Here is a 27,023-nt window from a genome sequence, read left to right on the forward strand (position 1 = left end):
TTTTTTTGGACTGCTTTTGCCAAAATAATTTATGGGCAATAATTTGTCAATTCCTCTTGTATGTTGTTACCTAGTGTCAATTTTCCAAAGGTAAGAGTCCAAGATAAAATAAATAAAGTAGCCTGGTCATATATATATATATATATATATATGTGTGTGTGTGTGTGTGTGTGTGTGTGTGTGTGTGTGTGTGACCAGGATGCGAAGGTAGCTAGGGGTCTCGATCATATGACCAGGCTGCGAAAGAGGTGTTAGGGGTCTCAATAGGGGCCTCTGGCTGCCACAAAGGAGACTGGTGGTGGAATGAAGTGGTCTAAGGTAAGGTGGAAGAGAAGAAGGCGACGTACCTAAAGTTAGTGGGGAGCAAAGGTGAGGAGGAGAGGCGAGTTAGCATGGAGAGGTATAAGGTAGATAGAAAGGAAGCTAAGCTGGCGGTCATGGAAGCTAAAACTGCGGCTTATGGTCGTATGTATGAGGAACTAGGGGAGAAAGGCGGGGAGAAGAAGTTGTTCCGGCTGGCCAAGTTGAGAGAGAGGAAGGCTCATGATTTATACCAAGTGAGATGCATCAAGGACGACGATGGTACAATATTGATGGAAGATTCCCAGATTAAGAGGAGATGACAAACTTATTTTCATAAACTTCTGAATGAAGAAGGAGATCGGGATATTATTCTAGGTGAATTGGAGCATTCCGAGAGTCATCGTGATTTTGGGTACTGCAGGTGCATCAGGTTGAGGAGGTGGTGAGAGCTATGGGTAAGATGAGTAGGGGTAGAGCGACCGGGCCTGACGAGATATCAGTGGAATTTTGAAACTGTGTGGGGAGAGCAAGTTTGGAGTGGTTGACTGGGTTGTTCAACGTTATTTTTAAGGCAAAAAGGATGCCAGATGAGTGGAGGTGGAGTATGATGGTTCCACTGTATAAGAACAAAGGTGATATCCAGAGTTGTAACAATTATAGGGGTATCAAATTACTTGGTCACACCATGAAAGTGTGGGAGATGGTGGTTTTGTGAGTATGTCAGTGTTTGTATCCGACAACCAGTTCGGGTTCAAGCCGGGTCGTTCTACTACATAAGTTATACACCTTGTTAGGCGGTTGGTGGAACAGTACAAAGATAGGAAGAAGTACTTGCACATGGTGTTTATTGACTTAGAGAAAGCATATGACAAGGTTCCCACGGAAGTTTTTTGAAGATGCTTGGAGGTAAAAGGTGTGTCGGTTCCCTACATTATGGCGATTAAAGACATGTATGATGGGGCTAAGACTCGGGTAAGGATAGTAAGAGGCGACTCTGAGCATTTTTCGGTTGTTATGGGATTACACCAAAACTCTGCGCTCAGTCCGTTCTTATTCTCCCTGGTGATGGACGCGCTAACACACCATATTCAAGGGGAGGTGCCATGGTGCATGTTATTCGCCGATGACATAGTTCTGATTGATGAGTCGCGTACCAGTGTTAACGAGAGGCTGGAGGTTTGGAGACATGCTCTTGAGTCTAAGGCTTTCAAGCTGAGCAGTACGAACACAAAATACCTGGAGTGTAAGTTCAGCGCTGAGCCGGGGGAAGTGGGCGTGGATGTGAGGCTTGACTCACAGGTCATCCCAAGTAGATGCAACTTCAAGTACCTTGGGTAGGTTATCCAGGGGGGAGGGGAAGATCGACGAGGATGTCATACACCGTATTGGGGTAGGATGGATGAAGTTGAGATTAGCATCTGGAGTCCTGTGTGACAAGCGAGTGCCACCGATACTCAAAGGTAAGCTTTATAAAGCGGTAGTTAGACCGACCATGATGTACGAGGTTGAGTGTTGGCCTGTTAAGAACTCACATATCCAGAAGATGAAAGTAACTGAAATGAGGATGTTGACGTGGATGTGCGGGAACACTAAGATGGACAAGATTAGGAATGATGATATTCGGGAGAAGGTGCGCGTGGCTCCCATTGATGACAAGATGCGGGAAGCGAGGCTCAGATGGTTCGGTCATATACAGAGGAGAAGCCCATATGCTCCGGTAATGAGGTGTGAGCGGCTAGTTGTGGAGGGCATGAGAAGAGGTAGAGGGCAACCTAAGAAGTATTGGGGAGATGTGATCAGGCAGGACACGGTGAGGCTTCAGATTTTCGAGGACATGACACTTGATAGGAAGATGTGGAGGTCGAGTATTAGGATTGTAGGTTAGGAAGTAGTTGAGTCTTGCATTAGTTCGTTCCGTTGCTAGAGTAATCTTGTAGGGTTTTGTCTAGGTAACGGGTGGCAATGCCATGTCTTTCTATTTCTTTTTTCGTGCCGGACCTATTTACTAGTTATCGCTTTTGTTTTGCAGCTTTCTTCTGGATATTTATGTTGTTCCTTTTATTTTTTATGTTTTCTTATGATTTCTGTGATAATACTTATATTGTCTCCTTTTGTCTATTTGTCTTCTTGAGCTGAGGATTTTTCGGAAACAGCCTCTCTACCCCTTCGGGTAGGGGTAAGGTCTGCGTACATACTATCCTCCCTAGACCCCACTAGCGGAATTTCACTGGGTTGTTGTTGTTGTATATATTAAAAAATATTTTTCGGCTATTATTTTGAGAGCGACTATGTAATATTATTTACCCATCAATGTTTTCAATTTGTTCAGGCCCAGAAAATTGTAAGCTCTTGGGCTCAGTTGACTTTTTTGTTGTTTGATGAAATTATATGAGAAAAGTATATTTTTAGCCGTTTTAAAAAATAATAGCTGACAAAATGTATATTTTTGCATATATATGTAGTATATACAAAAAATATATACATTTTGTATAAGTTTTTGCTAGTGAATGCAATTAATTTCGACCGACCGACCAATTTTATATTTTGCCCAATTTAATGAGTAGCACACGTGAATTTGAATATTCAATAGACCCTCTCACAGAATGCAAAGATCTTGTCTTGGTCATATACGCTTATAAGTAGCTTGATGAGTTACTGAGTGAAAATAAAATGTCATTTTGCCTCTAAACTACCGGAATTTGTTGTAAGTTGTAACCATGTTAAGAATATTGATATTTCTATATTATACTTTGAAAATGAGATTCTTGTAATTGTAAATTTGGAGAATAAATGGATAAAACTATATCATAAGTTAATTAGATCGGACAAAAATGGAGATACATTCAAGAGAGAAATTGATTAGTTTGTGTATGACAAAAAAAAAAGATTAGTTTGTGTATAAGTCAATGGAATATGTAACCTTTTATTTTTCCGCTCAGCGTTTAGTGGCCACTTTTAAATTCGTTCGCGCCGGGAAATCTAGTGACTTTAACCATCACCTAGCATATTTTCTTTTGCTATAACTTAGTTATCTTACTAGCTTTCCTCCAATCCCCGCTTCTTCCTTTTTTTTTAAAGAACTTTTGTTCTGAATAAATAGCTTGGAATAAGTTACATCGTGCTGGATTCTCAACATGCCGCTTCATATGGTGTACCAAATTTTCGTGCCTCACGCAAGGCAGAGTAAGGATGTCAACTTATGGATTCAGGATTTTGAAACTATGACTTCAAGCAGGGGTGTACATGGACCGGATTGGTTCGGTTTTTATCAAAATCAAATCAAACCAATTATATCAGTTTGGATTGATTTGGTTTTGTCGGATTTTTGGGCTTTTTTGTTACATAAATATTATTCCAATCTTACTTTGTTAAAATTATAGATAAAACTTTGATAAGTGAATATATGTTTAGTAAATATGGAAAAAAAATGACAAACATATGATCTATTAAATATTCTAATGGGAGAATTTTTTTAGTAACACATGATAGTTATTTTCTTACTTGTCTAACAATAATTTTTCGTTAATTTACGCTTTCAAGGTTAATACATGAGAGGATTCCAAATATTTCTACATTTTCTAAAAAAAATTCACTATAAAGTCTTAAAAATATAAATAAATTTTATATATTTATATGTCGGTTTGGTTCGGATTCTTTTACTCAATACCAAACCAAGTCAAACCAAACCTAGTTGGGTTTTTAAATCGGTTTGGTGCGGTTTTCCGATTCAGTTTGAACACCCATAACTTTAAGTGTTAGTGATTGGTTCTAGATTAAATTTTTATATATATTTCATAAATTCAAAATACCAAATAGGCAAATACACTATTTGAGCAAAAATTACTGGATAATTATTTATACAATCATGTGACTCTTGAATAATTATTTAAATGCCTAAACTTGTCACCCCATAAATATATTATTTGTACAATAATACAGTTGCAATATATCTTGTACAGTTGTTATGACTAATAGCCTGTTTGGCCAAGTCGGAAAAATCAGCTTATTTTGAGAAGTGCTTTTGAAAAAGTATTTTTGGAGATAATTAGTTTGTGTTTGGCTAATCAGTCTGAAAAACACTTTTGAGAAATAATTTGTGTTTGGCCAAGCTTTTTAGAAAGTGCTTTTAAGTGTCAAATTACGAATAAGGACATGGATAGATTTACTTAATAATTAATATTATAAGTAAATAAATAATATCAAAATTTTGTTATTACATGCAATAATTAAAAAAAATTCATTTTATTTAAGTAAAATATGAAAATAAAATTAAAAAGTACTTAATTCTTTTAATATAAGTTAAATATATTAAAATTCCTTCAACAAATATAAAAGCATTCACCCCTAAAGACACTATATATTAGAAAGTTTCCTAAAAATAAGAAGAAATATTTATAAATTAATATCCTAAGTATTAGGTTTAAGGGTTATTTTGGTATATACTATATTTTGTTAAGGGTATTTTAGGTAAGAAGAAAAGTCAAAACTGCTTCTGCTTCTTCTTTTGGAAAGAAACTACTTTTTTCTGCTTCTCTAAAACTGTTTCTGCTTCTTCCCAAAATCATTTTTTTCCCAAATAAGCTTGGTCAAACACCTCAAATTAGAAAAAAAAAGTGCTTTTGGGAAAAAAAAAATACTTTTTTTGTCTTGAGAAGCTTGGCCAAACAGGCTCTAATTTAAAGTAGTACCAAAATAATACAGACAAGACACATTTGGTGAACCTTTAGCAACTACAGTTCCTCAACATCCTAGTACCATACCTAGGCAGATCCTTGATCAAACCACGTAGTTGAACAACTTTGGAACAAATAAGCCATTACTTTGTACTTTGTGTGTAGTCCCTAATTAATGAGCTCATTGAATAAAAAAACTAATACGTCCTTAGAAGCAGCTAATTTTTTTTTACACATACAAAACACAAATTAAGCTAATCTTAATCCTTTCTAATCAACTAGGCGACCCAATCAACAACATGACAAACGAAGGCCAAATATTAAGTGTTGATAATTAGCAAAGTATTTGCACCTAATAATGTATCATTTTATTAAACCATCAGTTTAAATTAATCTACAAAATGAGGTAACTGCTTAAGTAAACTTTATGCAATAACTTAAAATTAGAGTAAATAACATGTTTACACTGACAATACATAAAACTAAATATATATATATATATATATATATTCGGACAAAAGAAGCATCCCATTTGTTCTTTTGTTTTTGAAGTTAATTAATGATGTTGTATAAACCATCTCGTTTTAATAAATCAGAGGCATAATAGGAGTCAAAAAATCAAGATTCTTGGTCAACCAATTTGCGTCTAAATTTATGATAGTGTGGTCCAAATTAATGCTACAATATGTTGACCCCGAAAAAACAAAAAAACAACCGTTTTATGGCCCCCATATGCGCAAGAACTCTGGATTTTAATTCCTTGCTTGAAAATATGTTCTTGTTTTATTGGGCCACTTTATTCCAGCTAATACGACATGATTTGCTAGTAATTCCAAAATTTCTGACCTCTAAATTAAGGTGCTTTTGTAATAAGGAATATTAAAATGGGGTTACGAATTATATCAAACGTGTGTTACGTTCTTCATTTTTCGTTTGCTTTCACGTTTAATATCTTTCTCTGACCAGGACCATTATCAATATGTGAATATTCAATGGAAGATGAGAGTTTTAATCCGAAATGTCAACTTAATTACTTAGGAAAACATTATGATTCTTGTAATTTCTAATTGTGTTTTGATGTGTAATTGATGGTTATTTTCTTTAAAAAATAAATTAATTTTCCATTAAAAATGAGTGATACTTCTTAAATTAGAAAATCAAGATAAATAATTGTAATGAACATTTTGAAGCTTCCACAAATGTGTTGCCAAACACAAATATTTTAGTTAATTTGCAATTGTTGAAGCTTCCACAATTGAGTAACAAAAATCAAAGGTGGATCTAAATTTTAAATTAGTAAAATTTAAATATTATTGTATGAATATATTTGCGTGAGAACTTAATATAAAATTTAAATTTTTTTGATACTATATATGTGAGTATAATTAAAAAAATATTGGATACAATGCAGTAAGGTGCATCGGTCCTTGACAAAGAGAGATTAATAACAAGTATATCTATCCAAAAAGCTCGATTTAATTTGTATAATGTTTCTTATTTAAAAAGAAAAAAAATGAAGGTTCATGTCGCATATAAGATTAATCAATGGCGGACCAACCAATCAGAGAAATTAATAATGGATTGCTTCATTCTTTGGAGTACCAATTAATAATTTAACTTGTGCAACATAAAAAATTACATAATTTGGCAAAATTATCATCACCTTACCCTACCCCACCGCTTTAACCCCCAAAAGGGAGGGACGGGGGTGGGGTGGGGTGATTGCGATTCTTTCCGGCTCGTCTACTCTTTCTCATACGGTGCTTTGCTTGCGATTTGCTTATCTCATTCTCTTCTATTCGCAAGCCATCCCCTAATATACAAAACAAATCCCTCTATTTATATAACAACAAAAAAAATCAGACATTTCTTAGAGAAAGTACTACTTTATTTTTTATAAAAAAACTGTAAAAATACGTGTAAATCACATATCGAAACACACACTACAAATTTTGTATCAGAGAAGAAACTTCTGATCTTGTTCCCCCTCTCTTTCTCTCTCTCCTATTGCCTTCATTTTCAGGTGTGTGGTACCTCTTGTTTGCTTGTTTTTTTTTTTTTTTTTGTGAAAAATTGGATTAGGTATTTGAGTCTTAATGTTTTGTTTTTTTTTGCTGGTAATTTGCAGGATGGGTGAATATCTTTTGTTCATATTTCGGTATTTATGTATTGGAAGTTTTGTATTTTGAGATGTGAAAATTAGGGCTAGAAATTATTGGTTTGTGTTGTTTTTGTGGGTTATTATTGTGAATATTTTGGAATGGGTAATAAGTTGGGAAGGAGGAGGCAAGTGGTGGATGAGAAGTACACTAGGCCTCAGGGGTTGTACCAACTTAAGGATGTGGATATTAAGAAGCTTCGTAAACTCATTCTTGATTCCAAGCTCGCACCTTGCTATCCTGGTGATGATGATTGTCCCAACTCTGACCTCGAGGAATGCCCCATTTGCTTCTTGGTTTGTTTTTCTTTTCTTTCCATTATTCACCTTGAAAATTTGTTGGCATATGTTTGTCTAGAACGCGATTTATGTAGTGGTTCTCAACTTGTTTAGGATTGGGATGCAGTTTTAGTTCTTGTAGTTGCACGGCCTAGTGGTAAATGAAGAGCCATGAGGTCTCAGGTTCAAAATACTAGGCATAAATACTAGGCATTTTCTTCCTATCTGCCTAAGCCTTGATGGGCAGAGTTACCCGGTACCTGTGCTAGTAGGAGTAGGTACTTGGTAGAATAGTCGAGGTGCTCAAGCTGGCCCCAACATCACCAATAACAACAACTACGCCTCAGTCCCAAACAAGTTGGGGTCGGCGATATAAATCCTCATTCCTTTCATTTAGCTCAACTCATATCATCATAATTACCAAAATAAAATGAAGTTCAAGTAAAAAAGATAAATAAAAAGTGTAGTAGTTTTTGTTGTTTTTTATTGTGACTCCTCAGTTATGTTGGACTAGCATGGAATTTATGTCTAGCGATATTTGCTATGATTAATACCTTTGTTCATTTTGAACTTTGCAGTATTATCCTAGTTTAAACCGTTCAAGATGTTGCATGAAAGGCATTTGTACAGGTATTTATTGTCCTTGTGTTTGTAATTGCCTGTGCTTATTATGGCTCTACTTTTGATGTAATAATATGTACCATTTTTGGAAGTGGATTTGTGACTTGTTTCCTTGCAACAGAGTGTTTTTTGCAGATGAAGACCCCCAATTCAACCCGTCCAACACAGTATCCTTGATTTCTAAGATTACCGGTTGCTTATTGCTAAATGCATTTTGCATATCTCCTCTCCCTCCTTCCAGATTCTCATTCTACACTGACCTCCTTAACGTTATAAGATGCCCATTTTGTAAAACATCAAATTACGCGGTGGAATATCGTGGGGTTAAGACGAAGGAAGAAAAGGGGATAGAGCAGATTGTAAGATCCTATCTACTGTTGTATTTCTTTGGGTGATTGCATGGATATTATTACATATTGATAAAGGAGTCTCTTACTGAACTTAGGCTATTTTTATCCTTTTCTATCCCTCTCATGTCATTATTTTAGGAGGAACAACGGGTTATAGAAGCCAAAATAAGGATGAGACAGCAGGAGATGCAGGATGAAGAAGAGAAAACACAGAAACGAAGAGAGCTTAGTTCTTCCAGTAGTATTGCTGGACCAAGTGAGATAGAGTATTGCTCTACAGCAGGTATTTATTTTAAGCTCTGATGTTAGTCTTTTTGGCTTCACTATTTTCTGATTATAATCCAGGCTTATATTTCCTTCTTGTCTGCAGCACCATCTTTTGCTTCTGCTGTGGAAGGTGGAGAAGTCATTACTTCTCAAGAGACATGTGCAGCTTCAACAATTAGACAGCCTCAACGCATGAGGCAGAATAGGTACGAACTGTTTTTTGGTGCTAATTGGTTCAAATCATCTTTCCTAATTTACGATAAATTTACTGAAGAATTTACTCATTTAGGTCATGTTGATGGACTAGATAGTTTGATACTAGCCACTAAATCATCTTAAAAGTATTGAAAAAGGTAACCCGAATGGTGGAAGTAGAGTGAATAAATTAGTTAGGGATCTGGATCTGCATGCTGTTTTGAACGAAATATTACTGCTTACTTCTTTAGATTGATCAAGTTATGTTGAATGTTACTTAATCCAATATATTTTTCAAGCAGGTCCTTAGATTTACCTGATAGTGCCTAAGATTTAAGCTTATTAGTTATGACTTTGTGGAATAATTTTAAGGTTTTTGTGTAACGGGATCCATATTTATGCTTGTGGATGCAACTTCTGCGGGGGACCAGGGAGAAAGCAGTGTTTAGATCCTTTTCCAGGGCATTTTGTTATTCCACATGATAATAGTTTATTATGCAATATTGTTGATTGTAATATTAGATGTGATTGTGATGCCTAACCGCAGACAGTTCAGATATCTAGGCTCATTGTTCTTGGAGAATGGTACAATGGTTTAACATGTGCATATAAATTAAAATAGGATGGATGAAATGGAGGACTGCGACAGTAGTGTTTGTGCGATAGGAAAGTAAATATCCAAGTGAAAGGAAAGTCTTATACAATGTTCATGATATCAACAATATTATATGGGAATGAATGTTGGGTTGCTAAGGACCAGCTTATTGGAAAGATAAGTGCAATTGTTGGGACTAGCTTACATACACCTCCGCCAATTTGACCAATTTACCAAGCAGTCTGTCCAGCCTCCAAGGACATGTTACCAAGTTAATCTTTTCCATTATGGATGGAGTAAGCGGGCGCAAACCAAGTGTTGTAGTTGGACTTCGAATCTATGTTCTTTAGGTTGTAACTTCGATGCCTCACCCACGAGGCCATTCCCTTGGGGACTTATAGAAATATTGATATTAGGATGGATGTGGAATATACACACACAAGATTAGAAATTTTTATATCTAACAGAATGTGCAAGTATGGGAGACAACTGTTTTGTATATTTTTATATCAAGCTTTAAAGCTCACTGTGATAACTTCTAAACAACCCCTAAAATTCCAGAACCTGAACAGCTGTTTTGTACAATATGGGAGACAACAGGATATATTTCAACGCAGGATTCAAATCTTTTGACATCACCAGATGGAACTCCAACAAAGACATTTGGTTTGAATGGGTGGAGAGAAGCCGCAACATGATGAGAAGATCATCCATGGGTAGAAAGGCAATGGAATGGATATGCTTTACACTTAAATTGGTCCAGCCTCCAAGGACATGTTACCAAGTTAATCTTTTCCATTATGGATGGAGTAAGCGGGCGCAAACCAAGTGTTGTAGTTGGACTTCGAATCTATGTTCTTTAGGTTGTAACTTCGATGCCTCACCCACGAGGCCATTCCCTGGGGGACTTATAGAAATATTGATATTAGGATGGATGTGGAATATACACACACAAGATTAGAAATTTTTATATCTAACAGAATGTGCAAGTAGTACAAAAGGAATGAAATGAGAGAAGATCGTCTAAAATTGTTTGGTCATGTCCTATGAAGTGAAAAAATGCAATCTTTAACATATAAAAACATACACTAATACATTAATGGGATTAGTCAAGATCAGATCTGTTTATCAAAGTGCTTCTCTGATTGTTCAGACATCTTTTTTCGACCAAGGAACAAAACTAGATCATTTTGTTCCATTTTTAGTAAAATAGTGAAGGGTGGAAGTCGTATATATTGTTCAGGTCGATTAGAAGGTGTAGAAGTAGCGGCCTTACACCAAAGATTTGTTTAAGCAATCTATTTGGAAGCCCGTTCGGATTTTTAACCATCTTTGAGAATAAAATGACTCACTAGGATTCTATTTCCTTGCTTACTTGTAAATGAACAGGCCCCGAGGTGCGATAAAGATGTTAGAGAGGGAGGTAGACCTAAATCATACAACTAAAAAATCTTCCTAAAATATCTAATATCTCCTCGAATTTTTGCAGACTTAGCTAAGAATATAACTTGATGGAAATCAAGGATCCATATAAGTAATAGTCATTCTGTTATTCTACTTGTCAAGCTTTCTGAGAGCTCCTTGTACTGTTAGCTCCCATTCTGTTGACAAGCTTTAAAGCTCACTGTGATAACTTCTAAACAACCCCTAAAATTCCAGAACCTGAACAGTTGTTTTGTACAATATGGGAGACAACAAGATATATTTCAACGCAGGATTCAAATCTTTTGACATCACCAGATGGAACTCCAACAAAGACATTTGGTTTGAATGGGTGGAGAGAAGCCGCAACATGATGAGAAGATCATCCATGGGTAGAAAGGCAATGGAATGGATATGCTTTACACTTAAAGAAGCGTCGACAGATCAAAATAATCTAGTGAAGAGATGGAAGTACAAGGAGCAATTGACAGAACATTTCTGCACTAGGAAATTTAACACCCATGGAAGATATATGAGTATTCTGTCACTGAAGGGAGAAGGGAGGTCAGTGATTATAATCCCAGAGTTAACTTTGAATTCTGGTTGGAAAGACATAGCAGCTAAGATAGAGAGATTCATATATCAGACCATCAAGTTGAATCCCATAGTACCACCTAGAAACACTGTGGACAATTTCCCTTATGCCCAAGCAGTTAAGGAGAGTAAATGGCAATCCAATACGCTTCGAGAGGCAAGGGTCAGCACGAGCAATGGCGGTATCTCTGTTCTGGACCCTATTGGAGGAGAGGACACAGGCTTACTAAAAAGATGCATTATCGGGTCTTTTGGGGAAGAAATCAATGAGAGACCCACTTTAGCAGACATAAGGCGATGGGCTAGTGCGTCATGGAACAAAGCATACGGAGTAAACATTTATGAAATGACAGGAAACATGTTTCTTTTTGAATTTCCAAACAGATTCATGGCAGAGCAGGTTGTGCAAGGAGAATGGAGATGGAAAAAATTCAAGCTTCATCTGGATTGGTGGAATCATACTGCCGGTTGCATTCCAAACTCACAAATTGAGGAAACATGCTGGATTAGAGCCATGGGGATTCCTGTACATCTATGGTCACAAAAGATCTTCAAAGAAATAGGAGATCTCTGTGGGGGTTGGCTAGCTACAGAAGAAGAAACTGATCTCAAAAACCATCTCAAGTGGGCAAGAATCAAAATTGCTGGTGATGGCAGGAAGACTCCCAATGAGGTGGGGATTGTAAGAGACGGTACCAAATTTTTCATCCCAATCTGGGCTGAAAGAAAGACACGGTATGAGTTAAACAATGGTAAAGGAAAGGCAAGTGGTCAATTTACACAAGGTTCAACTTCGATGAATCAAAACAGTAGAGTGTCAAAAGTCAAGCTGAAATCCGATGACCCCGATATGGCTGCACAAGTCATTTTTAATGACCTCTCGTGTAAGTTCTCTGATACTGGGCTGAAGCCTTATATCGAGGAAATGAGAGGACCTTCTCACTCGGGAGCAAAAGAGTCATCTCCAGGGGAGCAAAACTTTAATGTGAATCGTGAAAGTATGCAAAAGGAAACAATTTCCAGTTGCAGTCAGCCAGAAGGTGGAGTAGATTTAGCAAAGACTGAAACAGAAGGAAGGGGAGCAAAGCATAAACTTAAAGATGGGGAATGATCACGTGGGATGTACTTTGGAACATCTAAAGCAATGTAGCCCTATTCAAGAGTGGGAAATTGAGGAGGTGAATCCTTTAGCAGTTCAGCAACACAATCCTTTATTGGATAAAGACATGGATACAACAATATGGGTCCATCAAAATATGATCAAATTGGGGAAAATGTTTGGAGTAGATTTCCAAGGACATGAAGAAGAAGCACTGGAATTGTTAATGCAAATTGACAGCTGCAGACAGGTTAGAAGGGTGGAGTCAGAGTTGGAGGTGAAGAAACAAAGATTCAAAGGATCACTGGAATTAAAGGGTTTGACTTCTTTCGATGTCAAATTCAAGAGTGACGGGAAAAGGAGTAGGGGAAGAGATCTATCAATTATTTCTATATGAGGATCAAAGTAATTTCCTGGAATGTAAGGGGTCTAAATGATAAGAAGAAAAGGAGATAATAAAAAGTCAAGTGCAGAATTGGAGGGCAGACATTATTTGCATGCAAGAAACAAAAGTCGAGGGGGATATCGAGGAAATAGTCAGGCAAATATGGGGTGGTAGATGGGTTAGGTATGCAAGTTTAGAAGCTAGCGGCACGAGAGGGGGGATTTTGATGTTATGGGATTGCAGAGTATGGAAAGGGGAGGTGTTACAGATTGGTGCATACACTTTGACATGCAAGTTTGACGCTCTTCTACAGAATTTTCAATGTCACATAACAGGAGTGTATGCTCCAAATTGTAGAATAGAAAGGAAAAAAGTATGGAGTGAAATTGGTGCAGTGAGGGGATTGATGGAAGGTCCTTGGGCGGTTTGTGGCGATTTTAACGTTACAAGGTACTCTTCTGAAAAACGGGAATGCTCAAGGAGGTCCAGAGCGATGGTAGAGTTTTCGGATTTTATAGAAGATATGGAGCTGATAGATCTTCGACTTGAAGGAGGAAACTATACTTGGTTCAAAGGGGACAATCATACAGCGGCTTCAAGAATTGATAGATTTCTCATTTCAGAAGAATGGGATGTAAGACTCAGAAACATCAAGCAAACTATCCTACAAAGGCTGATTTCGGACCATTCACCTGTGGCTCTAGACTGCTGTGTGTGGGAACAAGCTAAATCATACTTCAAGTTTGAAAATTGGTGGCTGAATGTGGAAGGTTTTGAGGACAGAATTAGAGAGTGGTGGGGATCTTTTGAATTCTCAGGAAGACCTGATTACATTTTAGCTTGCAAGTTAAAAGCTCTCAAGGGCAAGCTAAAAGGATGGAGCAGAAGTTACGAAGGCAATCTGGGACTGCAGAAATCAAAATTACTAAGTCAACTAGCAGATTTTGAGACAACGCAACAACTAAGAGCGTTGACAGAGGAGGAATCAGTCAGGAAAGCAGCTACTCTAATGGAGATTGAGGTGCAACTCAAGAATGAAGAAATTGCATGGAGACAAAAATCAAGAGCTTTGTGGCTCAAAGAAGGGGATATGAATACAAAATTTTTCCATCGGACTGCAAATGCACGCAAGAGAAACAACAACATTGACCAAATAATGATTCGACATGAAGTAATCGAGGATCCAGAAAGAATAAAGAACGAGATTATTGAATTCTACAAGGAGCTATAACAGTGGAGACCAACAGTCAATTTCGAAAATACTACAAGCATTTCTGAATCGGAAAGGGAGTCTTTACAGAGTAACTTTGAGGAACAAGAAGTGCTGAGCAGCCTGAAGATGTGTGCAAGTGACAAGGCTCCAGGTCCAGATGGATACACAATGAGTTTTTTCAGAAAGTGTTGGGACATTTTGAAGGAAGATATCATGGCGGCTTTTAACAACTTCCATTCACAGGAGATGTTTGAGAAAAGCTTCAATGCAACATATATAGCATTGATTCCAAAGAAGACAGGTGCGAAAGAATTGAGAGATTTCAGACCGATCAGTCTGATAGGGAGCTTCTACAAACTGCTCTCAAAAGTCTTAACTGAAAGACTTAAGAGGGTGGTTGGGAAACTTGTTGATGCTCAACAAATGGCGTTCATCAAAGGAAGACAAATAATTGATGCAGTGATGATTGCCAATGAAGCTGTGGATTCAAGAATAAAAAAGAAAGAACCTGGAATCTTATGCAAATTGGATATCGAGAAGGCCTATGATCATGTGAACTGGAGCTTCCTACTAAGAATGTTAGAACAAATGGGTTTTGGGCAAAAATGGATTAGATGGATGAAATTTTGCATATCTACTGTGAAATTCTCCATTCTTATAAATGGAAGTCCTAAAGGTTATTTTCACTCACACAGAGGTCTCAGACAAGGTGATCCTCTATCTCCCTTTTTATTCATCATAGCCATGGAAGGATTGAACAACATGATCAAAACGGCTAAAGTCAGTGGTTGGGTTAAAGGTTTTGAGGTAAACAGGAGTGGGGCTAACAATCTAGAGATCACACATCTCCAATATGCTGATGATACTCTCGTCTTCTGTGATGCTGAAAAAGACCAACTTAGATTCTTAAGGATCATTTTGGTTTTATTTAAAGGTGTATCAGGATTACACATTAACTGGAGAAAGAGCAACATTTTCCCCATTAATGAAGTTAACAACATGGGGCAACTGACTCAGATATTGGGAGGAGAAGTTGGGTCCCTACCAACTGTTTACCTTGGGATGCCTCTTGGTGCAAGATCCAAATCAAAAGAAATCTGGAATTCAGTCATAGAAAAGTGTGAGAAGAAGTTGTCAAGATGGAAATCGCAGTATCTATCATTGGGGGGTAGGCTAGTTCTAATCAACTCAGTATTAGACTCTCTACCTACTTACATGATGTCTTTGTTCCCAATTCCATCAGGCATTTTACAGAGATTGGACAAACTCCGAAGAACATTCCTCTGGCAAGGCAATAAGGAGAAAAAGGTCTTCCATTTGGTCAATTGGAAGACAACAACAATGGATAAAAAACAAGGTGGATTAGGGATAAGGAATTTGAAGAATCAAAGCAAGGCTCTTAGAATTAAATGGTTATGGAAGTACTCTAAAGAACCCCAATCTTTATGGGTCAAAGTGATCAAAGCCAAGTATGGTGAAGAAAACAACTGGGTGTCAAAAAAAGTCAGTACATCATATGGAGTAAGTGTGTGGAAATCAATCAGAGAACTTTGGCCAATAATGAAGAATCACTCCTCCATAAGAGTGAACAACGGAAGGAACACATCATTTTGGAATGATAACTGGCTAGGAATGGGAAGCTTAAAGGAAAGATACCCAGATATGTTCGGTTTAGCACAAAACCAGCATAAGACAGTCGCTGATATGAGGAGTTGTCAAGGATGGGAAATAGCTCTAAGAAGACAGCTGAATGACTGGGAGATAACAAGATTAACTGACCTCTACAAAGAGCTGGAAGCATTTACAGGACTACAGGAAGGTTTGGATTCAATATGGTGGAAGAGGTACAACAAAGGGATTTACCGAGTGAAGGATGCATATAAGATTTTGAATCATGATAATCAACAGGTAGACACATGGCCTTGGAAACATATATGGAAAACAAAGATTCCATACAAGGTAGCCTGCTTTACTTGGCTACTAGCAAAGGAGGCGGTTTTAACCCAGGATAATCTCATAAAAAGGGGAATTTCTCTGTGTTCAAGATGTTTTTTGTGTGGGGAAAATGCAGAAACTGTCAACCATCTGTTTCTACACTGCAAGATTACAGACCAACTATGGAAAATCTTTATTAGTCTTAGGGGTATCTCATGGTCAATGCCATTCAGGATTAAAGATGTCATCTATAGCTGGGAAGAAGCTGGAGCTGAAGCAACTAGTAGAGATAGATGGAGGACTGTTCCGGCATGTATTTGGTGGACAGTCTGGAGGGAAAGGAATACTAGATGTTTTGAAGATAGAAGCAACTCAATGCAGAAGATCAAACTCAATTGTATTCTTCTATTTTGTTTTTGGTGCAAACAGATGTACACAGAAGATACATTGACAATCAAAGACATTCTAGGATCATGCTAGGTCTCAAATTAGAATATCTATAAATTCTCTCTATGTAAATTTGGTTTTCAGTGCAACCTATGTACTGATTGTTATAATATATACAATAGTTACCAATTCAAAAAAAAATAGTCATCACGCCAATATTTGGTTTGATACATCGACTTGCAGGTTTTCCTTTAACTCACTAGGAGTTTGGAGTTTGTGGTGGTTTTAAGGGGTTATCATGAAAAGGGTTGATGAAGGAACATATCTTTTACTGTCAAAAAAGTATCGTTGAACTTATATTATTTATTTGTGTAATATCTTTCTCAAATTATATGAGGGTTGAAGTTAGCCAATTTTCAGAGAGACTAGAAATTAATTAATATTCCTTACAATAAAGTAGATGGATTCAACAACAACAACAACCCAGTGTAATCCCACAAGTGGGGTCTGAGGAGGGTAATATGTACGCAGACCTTACCTCTACCCGAGGGGCCTCTACCCGAGGGGCAGAGAGGCTGTTTCCAGGAGACCCTCGGCTCAAAGAGGCAATAAAGTAGATGGATTCAGAAGTTGAAAATGCTATGTCATGCAAATTTGTTGTATCGCAGTGATGCAAGACAAATGACAGCACAAACTAGGTATCTTAATAATATTTTTTCTGAAAATGAAATTTAAAGTATAAATGAGTGAAAGATTCTGGAAATGCAAGACGTTGGAGGAAAATGATTGAAAAATTAGTGATAGGTAAAGTACAAAGGTATTCTTCTTTAATGAAATACTTTTAGAAATATAACATATGTAGCCTTACTAAAAGAATTATGACATGTAGTACTATAAAAAAAAAATTTATGGCAAAGAGAACTATATAATACAGGTCAAATTGAAACAAAAAGCTCCTCCAAGATACTTAATCTAGTATGTAGTAGCTTTTTGAGGACTCTAGGCTTTTGAAGTGATCTATTTGTTAGTTCCAGCTTGTTTATTTTTTTGTTTTTAAATCAGTTTTCCTACAACCTTCAAGCACGAAGTGGAATTTTAGTACAAGGCAAAGAGAGGGTTAAAGATTATCAACAACAACAACAACAACGACCCAATAAAATCCGACAAAGTGAGGTCTGGGGATTAAAGATTATCATCCAACTTATTTGTTCGATACTGCTAATAGTTAAAAGGTTAAGTGATTGTAAGAAATGTGAATGAATGGCAGCCTTGTGGAGCAGTTGATAGTACATTGAGAATAGTCAACATGTAACAAACACAAGTGTCAAAATATTTGGATGGGGTTGGGTTGGGTAGGTGGCGTGGGGAGTGATTGTTATTTTGAAATCAAATGCGTTGTGTTTCTGAGGATGAAGTTGATGGAAAAGTTGCTTGGGCTTGTTGAACCTAATTCAACGGTATGAGATTAGTAGAAAGTTAATGGGCCAGTCAGAATTAGTAGGTTGCTCCAAAGAAGCAAATATCAGAGTTGGAGTCTCGGAGACGGCGGGAAAGTGGCTCTCACACTCGCTACGTTTGACCACGTGTTGGGAATTAGGAATCTCGCCAGAGCATGCAACCTCAATTTTTGATGACGCTTGTTGGGTTCAGCTTGCGGAAGGTGATGCGTCTTATGGTGGTGGTGTTGGTTTCTTCACAACATTGACGAAAACTTGAAAATTGAAGATAGCACGGACAACCTTTATGGTTCCCCCAAAATGCGCGATGACTATTTTCTCTTCCTTCTAAAACTGAAGATTGAGCGGATAAACCTTATGCTTCCCCGAGAATGCGCGATGACTACCATCTCTTTTGAATGTTGCCTGTAATTGTACCGCGAGAACTTTCACTTTCACACGCTAGCTCTGATACCATGTTAAGAAAATGCACATGGAATTTGGGCCTAGCTCAGCGGTCTCAACCCCAAAAGCTAGCTTATGTGATGAGATTGCCACGACCACATAAGGAGACAATCGCCCATTTCCTCAACCAAATGCAAATGTGGATTGTATTAAACAATTTTTAAGTAGTTAGTGGAGATGAAAGATGAGATTTTGTCCCATTAGTTGAAGCTTCCAGCTATAGTGTCCCATATTTTTTAAACTTGTCGTTGGTAAACCGGTCCATGATTGTCTCGTCGATGTCAGGGAACTAAAGTTATAGCTTAGTTTTGTTGCTTTTATGTCGAACTTTTTGTGAGTAATGTTATCCACGTTTGTCAAAGAAAAATGAAAAACAATAAAAAGGACAGCCCATTAGTTGAAGCTCCCAGCTATAGCATACCACATTTTTTAAACTTCAAGAGAGCTAAAGGTATAGCTTGGTTTTGTTGCTTTTATGTCAAACTTTTTGTGAGTAAGGTTATCCACGTTTGTCAAAGAAAAATAAAAAACAATAAAAAGAGCAGCCCGGTGCACTAAGCTGGAAGGGCCGAGCCACATTGGATCTATTGAAGCAATAGATAGAAGAAAGAAATTCATATTCTGTTTGCAATAATTTCTGATTGAATTTTAGTGCTTGATGTTGCCACAAACACTTAGCTTATCTACATATATGGTCTTACCTGGTTTCCTGTATATGTGACACAGGGAGGATGACTTTGACTTGGATCTTGAGGATATAATGGTTATGGAAGCCATATGGTTATCCATACAGGTAAATTATCCATTCACTATCCTTTTTCTTCTTTCTTGGTCATTTTCTTTTCTTGTTGCGGGGAGGCAGCATTAGGTGAAAAGTTAAGAGTTTCCTATCCTTTGTCCGACGTACCCCTTTTCTTTAATTGAAGTGTCTGATTTCTGTTTTCTGAGCAAAGTGTCATCTTTCTCTCAGCTCGAGTTTGATGGAAACAGGCATTTTCTTGTTTTCTATTGGGGTAAATCTTGCTAATTTTGAATTCTGGTATTCATCTTTTCACATTTTGAAAATCTTATGGCAGAAAATATTTAACTTTGTGGCATGGGATATCATTTATTTTCTTTCGCTGTGTCACCTATTGCCACTTTTAACATCTGATCATCTTTGGGATGATAATTTTGGTCGTGCTTTTTGCGCTATTCAACTATATTTAATGGCATAGCACTTAATTTTCCACACGAAACTGATGACATGATAGGAGAATGGCAGAAATCGAACTATGGACTACAGTGATGTTGGTCCATCAGAACAATATACAGCGGATCATCGAGGTGTCCCAGCAGTCAACACCCCTGCCGCTTCAGGATCATCTTCCTCTCCTTCTGGTGGTCTTGCTTGTGCAATTGCAGCCCTTGCTGAGCGCCAGCAAATGGGTGGAGAGTCCAGTAACTATGATCGGAGCATGTCATCGTATAGTGAGCATCTTGCTTGTGATAGGTTTTCCAATAGGGAGGAGATAGAGAATGATGATTACTCTCATGCTGAGAGCACCATGCATGCGTCACCTGAAAGGCAGCTGGAAATAACGAGGGACGATGGTGAATGGGCTGATCACGGGTCCATGGTTGCCGAAGTTGGAACTAGTTATGCAGTCTCTGACGAAATGGAAGATGATGCTTCATTCCCTGTGCAACCCACCACCGGTTCAATAGTTCCTGAGAATTTTGAAGAGCAGATGATGTTAGCCATGGCTGTTTCACTGGCTGAGGCAAGCTCGCGGTCTAGTCCACCTGGAGTGTCATGGCACTAGTAGTGCTTGTGATGTGGGGTTGAGTGGATTCCCCTCATATTGCCTCGCCACTCATCAGAAAGAAAATGAAACAAAAAAAGACAAGAAAAAGAAAATGCAACCAGTATTTTAATCTTCTTGTCCTCTACCTGTCCACCTCTCTGTTTTCCTACTTTTCCTCCCTTTTGTAGTCTGGTATACTGCTGTACGAAAACAGAGAAATTGATTCTAGTGAATGAATGTTGTTTGAGCCTGCACATAACAGGTTTATAAGTTCAGCTCATTTTCAAATTGTAAATAGTTGTCGAGTTACTTCAAGATGTATTTCAAGAAGTGGTTCTATTGTGAAAAAAGGTGGAAGCAGATCGCTCCTTGTGGCACTAGAATTGTAAGGCACTGGTTTTGGGTTCATGAAATTGGATGTCCCAAGCGAAGCAGTTTTTCGTGTAGATAACCTTTTTGTATCTCAAGGAATTGTAAGAAGTACCGAGTACGCGTCAAAAGGAAAAGAAAATGTGTGGGGGAGGGAGAGGAGGAGGGCCCGGGGCGGCTCAATAGGTTTGGTGGTCTAAAGCCACACTTTAACGGGAGGCATTATTTAAAAGAATAATAATTCCTATATATTTTTATTTGAAATAGATTTTTCTAGCTTTTTGAGAATATATTTTTTAATAATTTTTGCATAAACCACTTATTCTTTCATGTGACACTATTGATCTTATTAGGTAATAGAACTTGATTCAAGAAATTAATAACTTTATATTAATTTTTTTTTATGTTTCAATATACTAATTGCAATGATGAGAACCTGAGAAAAAACAAAAAACAAATAAAAAATGGAGTTTAAAAGTGTATTACTCATTTTCTAATGATAAACATAATTTTTTTTTAATATATAAAACATTTAACTTTTCGACTTTGAAATACTCAATATTTTCTTACAAGATTTGGGGCCTCACCAGAATAGTTGTGGTGGGACGGATGAGATCTTTCTTTTTTAATTAGAGGTATTCAGTTCGAGTATTTGGAATGAAAAAAATTTCCTTCTAAAAAGCGATTTCCACTTTAATGAATTTTACATGATACAACTTCGAATTAATCAATGCCCCAAATTAAATAGAGAATTTTTCATAAAGCACCATCTTTTAGGTCTAATTAGCTTTTATAGATACCTTTTGCTATTTTACGTGTTATAGATACATTTTATGTTTTTATACAATGTATTTTATGTATTTAAACTATTGTATTCATTAATACAATAGAAAAAATAGGCGTTAAAAAAGGAATTCCAGCTAAGGTTGATATGTGTTTAACTGTATTCACGCGGTATTATCGTGAATACAGTAACGTATCTGCGTAAAATCTGGAAAGTTAAACTAGTTAAAAACGGAAAGGAAATCAAATCACATGATATTCTCCTAATTTAACTCAACGAACAAAAAATAGTACCCATTAATCTGTATTCTGCCATACACAATTCAAAAAAAGTAGCGAAAAGCAGAGCAACATCTGTTTGAAGTTCTTCCATTCACTTCCCCTCTTCTCTGTTCGCAGATATTATTTCAACCACGGAAAATTAGATGGATACAAATTATATACAAAATACGGTATAGTTCCTTTATACATATGGCAAGTTTAACAGTGTTGTTGCGTCATTCTAGCAAGTGGAACGATGAGGGCAATTACATCAATTTTTCAATTGAGGGAATACTGATAAAGGAGTCTGCGTCCTTTAATGATTTGGTTGCTTCAATTTCTAATCAACTGGGCAAAGATTTGAGCTCAAAGTCCATTAAAATTCAATACAAAGTAGAAGAAAATTGCACGCCAATGGAAATACACAATGATATGGGTTACAGAGTGTATGTAGAATTGAAAAAAGAGAACAGAGAATTTGGGATGTATCCTTTGTGCATAACAACTATTGAAAAAGAACTTGTCTCCGGAGGTAGTTTAAATCAAGGCGACATTGTGCAAATAGACGAAGCAGTTCAAAGGTACGATTCCGATACAGATGATACACTGGCTCTAGATTTTGTCAATTCAGGAGAAGCAATTGGAGTGTTCGAACTCCACAAGGATTTGATAATTTCAAAAACTAATCAAAGGGAGGTTATGGTTGGACAAGTGTATAAGAATAAGGCTACATTGAAAGAGGTGATGGAGAATTATGCTATATCTCAAAGGTTTCAATTCCGGGTTGATAGGTCTAATGCTGTCAGGTTTGCATGTATTTAATTTTTTTTTTGTATTTTCTATTATTGGTTCGAGCTGTAAGTTTAACGTTGTTGTATTTATGCGTATTTGTGGATTTCATCTTGATTAGCACTGATATAGTTAACATATGTTTGTTTATGGTCCTTAAATACATGTATTCATATGTATTTTACTGGAATAATTACATTACAGTATCTCTAATTATTTTCTTATTTTGTGTACTGTGGTTTTAAGTGTATGCATATACCCACAATTATATTCAGTTGTATTCATTGTATTTAAATGCATATAACTATAATTGAATTCAGTAGTATAAAAATTTATATATATAGATGTCAGAATGTATTCATGTCAGATTGTATTCGTGTGTATATGAGTGCATTTTTTTGTAAACACTTATGCTAATCATATGTACAATGATTAATTCTTTGCAGCTATGCATTATTATGTATTTCAGAAGATTGTGAATGGAGGTTTAAGGCTTCAAGCATTAACAAATCAGAACTATTCAAAGTGAGAGAATACATGTATTCATATGAATACATGTATTCATATGTACTTTACTGGTATAATTACATTACAGTATCTCTAATTATTTTCTTATTTTGTGTACTGTGGTTTTAAGTGTATGCATATACCCACAATTATATTCAGTTGTATTCATTGTATTTAAATGCATATAACTATAATTGAATTCAGTAGTATAAAAATTTATATATATAGATGTCAGAATGTATTCATGTCAGATTGTATTCGTGTGTATATGAGTGCATTTTTTTGTAAACACTTATGCTAATCATATGTACAATGATTAATTCTTTGCAGCTATGCATTATTATGTATTTCAGAAGATTGTGAATGGAGTTTTAAGGCTTCAAGCATTAACAAATCAGAACTATTCAAAGTGAGAGAATTCATTGATAACCATACATGTCCGCTGAGGGACAAGGTGTATGAGCAACGGCAGGCAAGTAGCAACCTTATAGGTGGTATGATAAGGCCTAAGCTTACTAATCATAAGAGGAAATACACCCCAAAGGATATTATTGATGATGTGAAATCAGATTTAAGTGTAGATGTTAGCTACATGTTGGCGTGTAGGGCTAAAGAAAAGGCAATGAATTTTTTGAGAGGTGAACCGACTGATTCATACAAAAAATTACCAGGATACTTATATACAATGGATATGACATATCCAGGTTCCCACATCAGAGTGGTAAAATCGCCAAAAAATGAATTCATGTACGTGTATATATCTTTGTATGCCTTTATAAAGGGGTTTGACCATTGTAGACCCATTGTTATTGTGGATGGAAGTCACCTAAAATCTTATTACAACGGGACTTTCGTTTCGGCAAGCACTTTGGATGGTGCAGGTGAGTATTTGAATTATAATACAATCTGTTAATATTTTAAAGAATGAAATACATGTTTTAAAAATATATATTCAATTATATTTACAGGTCATATAAGCCACTAACATATGGTGTTATTAATTCAGAGAACGATGCTGCTAGGACGTGGTTCTTTGAGCAATTCAAGATAGCATACAGTGACAGGGAAAACATGTGCATCGTTTCAGATAGAAATGGGAGTATCATTAAATCTGTATCAAGAGTGTATCCAGATGTACCACATTTTGCTTGTATATGGCATCTATGGAACAACGTATATAAGAAATTCAAAAAGAGCCATGCCAAGTTGAGCGAGATATACTTCTCGATGGCAAAAGCAGACACGCAAGCTGAATTTGACAATCTGATGGAGAAGGTAGATATTAGGGTGAAAGAATACTTAGAGTTAGCTGGATACAAAAAGTGGGCTAGGTTGTATGCACCTGTTAATAGGGGATGGACAATGACGTCAAATATTGCTAAGTCAATCAATGCCGCACTAGTTTCAGCAAGGGAATTGCCAATATACGAATCCCTCGAAGAAATTAGGAAGATGTTTGGACGTTGGAATTGTAGTAACTGCAAAGAAGCTACACAGACATATACGACGCTTGCTAAAAAATACCAGGAGATGCTGACTTTGAATGAAGCAATGTCTACATGTATGACTGTAAGTTTTATTTTAATGTCATTGTATTATATAGCTTAATTGTTTTCTGAAATAACTGACATGAACACAACTGAATACAAACATTTTTTATAATACAACTGTCATGAATATATATGAATACAACTAAATTCAAACACATACAAGACATATTTTATCGAAGATCTGATATGAATACAACTGAATCTAACTAAAAACATGCTGCAAAAACTATTCGAATACATCAGAATACAACTAACAAATCTGTATTATATATAATTTTAATATGTATTGTCATGCCGTATCCTTCTAATGTTTTTGTTACACTTCAGTTGCCTAAAGTACAACAGATTTTTTATAAGATAAGACGTAATTACACTTGATAGTCTGCCGGTCTAAATATATGATGTATTCATCTGTATGCAAATATTTCAGTTGTATGTAACTGAGTAATTCAGCATTATACATATGGTAATTCAGTTATATGTGCTCAAAACTTATATTTCTATTTTTAAATATAGGTGGTACCATCAACTGAATACTTACATACGGTTAACGATGGAGGGAGGAATTACACAATCTGCTTGTTAGAGAGAAAATGTGTTTGTAGGAGGTTCCAAGTTGATGAATTACTATGCCCACATGCTTTGGCTGTATTGAAGAGCAAGTTTCTAATGCTAGAAGAATATTGCTCTAATTATTACAAACCAAATATTGTTATAATGACATACGATGTGCCTCTGTACCCGCTACCGGACAGAAATGACTGGAATATACCAGCACATGTTGCAGAGGAGGTTGTATTACCACCCAAATGGAAAAGACCTCCTAGAAGGCCAAAGAAGAAGCGCGATAAACCTTTAAGTGAATTGCTGCAGCCGAAAAATCAACATTCATGTAGCATATATGGGCAGGGAGGACATAACAAGCGAACGTGTAGAAATTCTCCACGTAACAAATAGTTAACACTCTGACATGTATTGGTGCTTCAACGATTTGTCAATACTTATGATGACATTGTCAAGTAATAAATTCTCATTGTCAAGTAATAATTTTTTAAATGACTTTCGTGAATAGATTCTGTATACATTTAGTTGCCTTAATGTGTTGGATACAATCGAATATAACCTTGTCCACATATACTTTGACAATTTGTTATAGATAGTGCCTGAGTTATATACATAACTAGTCAGAATTCATCGGAATACATCTATATACTCAGTTGTAATATAACAATTTCAATAAGTCTGAATTTGTATTCTCTAACTAGATAATAACCTGTTTAATACATCTGAATTTATATTCTTTAACATGTATTAACTGAATTTTAAAGATACATATTAAAGAATATAGCCGAATACAGAGAAATACATATGAATAATACAATTGAGTACAACTGAATACAGAAAATACAACTGAATACAGCTGAATAATATAGCTGAATAGAACTGACTACAGCTGAATAATACAATTGAATACAACTGACTAGAGCGGAATACAGCTGAATATGTATAACATGTTTAATACAACTAAATTTGTATTCTTTAATATGTATTAACTGAACTTGAAAGATACATATAATTGAATGCTGCTGAATACAGTTGTATTCATCTGAATACATCTGAATTTGTATTCTTTAATATGTATTAGCTGAACTTGAAAGATACATATAAATGAATCCTGCTGAATCCAGCTGAATACAGCTGCATAATACAGTTGAATACAACTGAATACACCTGAATTCAGAAAAATATATCTGAATTCTTTAATATAACCTACTATCAGTATACATAAAGTTTCTGACTTTGATATTAACCTGTTAAATACCTAAAACCTGTTCAAGCAAAGTTACTGAATATTAATACACACTTGAATCCTGTAAGATACATATGAATATAAACTGAAGAATAAGCATGAATACTTATGAATAAACCAGTGAAACAACGATTGAAAAGTTGCAATTGTCATACACGAACACTGTTGATAAAGTGATTAGTTTTTCTAACTAAATACCATCTTCACCAAAAAAAATACTCAAAACAGTATTCACCTAAAAACTACATTCCAAAACTACATTAACCTAAAGCTACTCTATCACTATCTGCATCTTTGAATCTGACTCCGTGATTTGCCTAGAAATCTTTGAGGGTGCTTCATTCTCGCTTATGACATCAGCGTCTATCTTCCGCATAGCATAATCCCAGAGGAGAGCACCATATCTTTGATGGAGTAGATTGGAATCAAATGTTGTTTGTGAAATCTCACCAAGAGTGCTCAGAAACTCTGTGTATGCCGCAACATGCACCCCACAATCCCTAAAAAATAATTGATTGAAACAATTAAAAATAATTCATAAAATTAGATTTGTATATAACATACAAGAATAATGATTGAATACTTACATGCTCTCAGCTTTCTGTTGAGACAGATCTGATATGAAAAAAACTTCAAAGGGATCATTATGTGACTTGTCAGTGTATGCTGAGTAAGTAGACAAATCTATGCCTTGACTATCTCTGTAAAAGCCACTGATTGATAGATACAGAGGTACAAGCTTAGCTAGCTTATCAATCTCAGAAGCTACATAGGCATCATGACCTGCAGA

General features: G+C 36.2%; 3 protein-coding genes across 3 annotated transcripts; all 3 read left to right on the top strand.

Annotated features, from left to right (window-relative positions):
* The first annotated feature begins 1,795 nt into the window (after positions 1 to 1,795).
* Positions 1,796 to 2,188, top strand: LOC138873150 (uncharacterized). The gene has a single exon (XM_070151590.1). The coding sequence runs from the start codon at positions 1,796 to 1,798 to the stop codon at positions 2,186 to 2,188; it is 393 nt and encodes a 130-aa protein (XP_070007691.1).
* Positions 2,189 to 6,754: 4,566 nt separating this feature from the next.
* Positions 6,755 to 20,459, top strand: LOC104223586 (E3 ubiquitin-protein ligase DA2L-like). The gene is made up of 9 exons (XM_070150488.1): positions 6,755 to 6,999; positions 7,105 to 7,431; positions 7,992 to 8,043; positions 8,156 to 8,201; positions 8,312 to 8,393; positions 8,523 to 8,667; positions 8,755 to 8,857; positions 19,104 to 19,170; positions 19,631 to 20,459. The coding sequence occupies exons 2-9, from the start codon at positions 7,237 to 7,239 to the stop codon at positions 20,180 to 20,182; spliced, it is 1,242 nt and encodes a 413-aa protein (XP_070006589.1). The 5' UTR covers positions 6,755 to 6,999; positions 7,105 to 7,236; the 3' UTR covers positions 20,183 to 20,459.
* Positions 20,460 to 21,787: 1,328 nt separating this feature from the next.
* On the top strand, positions 21,788 to 25,380 carry LOC104219714 (uncharacterized). The gene is made up of 5 exons (XM_070151591.1): positions 21,788 to 22,383; positions 22,813 to 22,944; positions 23,204 to 23,754; positions 23,880 to 24,442; positions 24,940 to 25,380. Exons 1-5 carry the CDS (start codon positions 21,788 to 21,790, stop codon positions 25,378 to 25,380), a joined length of 2,283 nt encoding a protein of 760 aa, XP_070007692.1.
* Positions 25,381 to 27,023: the final 1,643 nt, after the last annotated feature.

This window comes from Nicotiana sylvestris, chromosome 7 (genome assembly GCF_000393655.2).
Source record: "Nicotiana sylvestris chromosome 7, ASM39365v2, whole genome shotgun sequence".
Taxonomy (NCBI): Eukaryota; Viridiplantae; Streptophyta; class Magnoliopsida; order Solanales; family Solanaceae; genus Nicotiana; species Nicotiana sylvestris.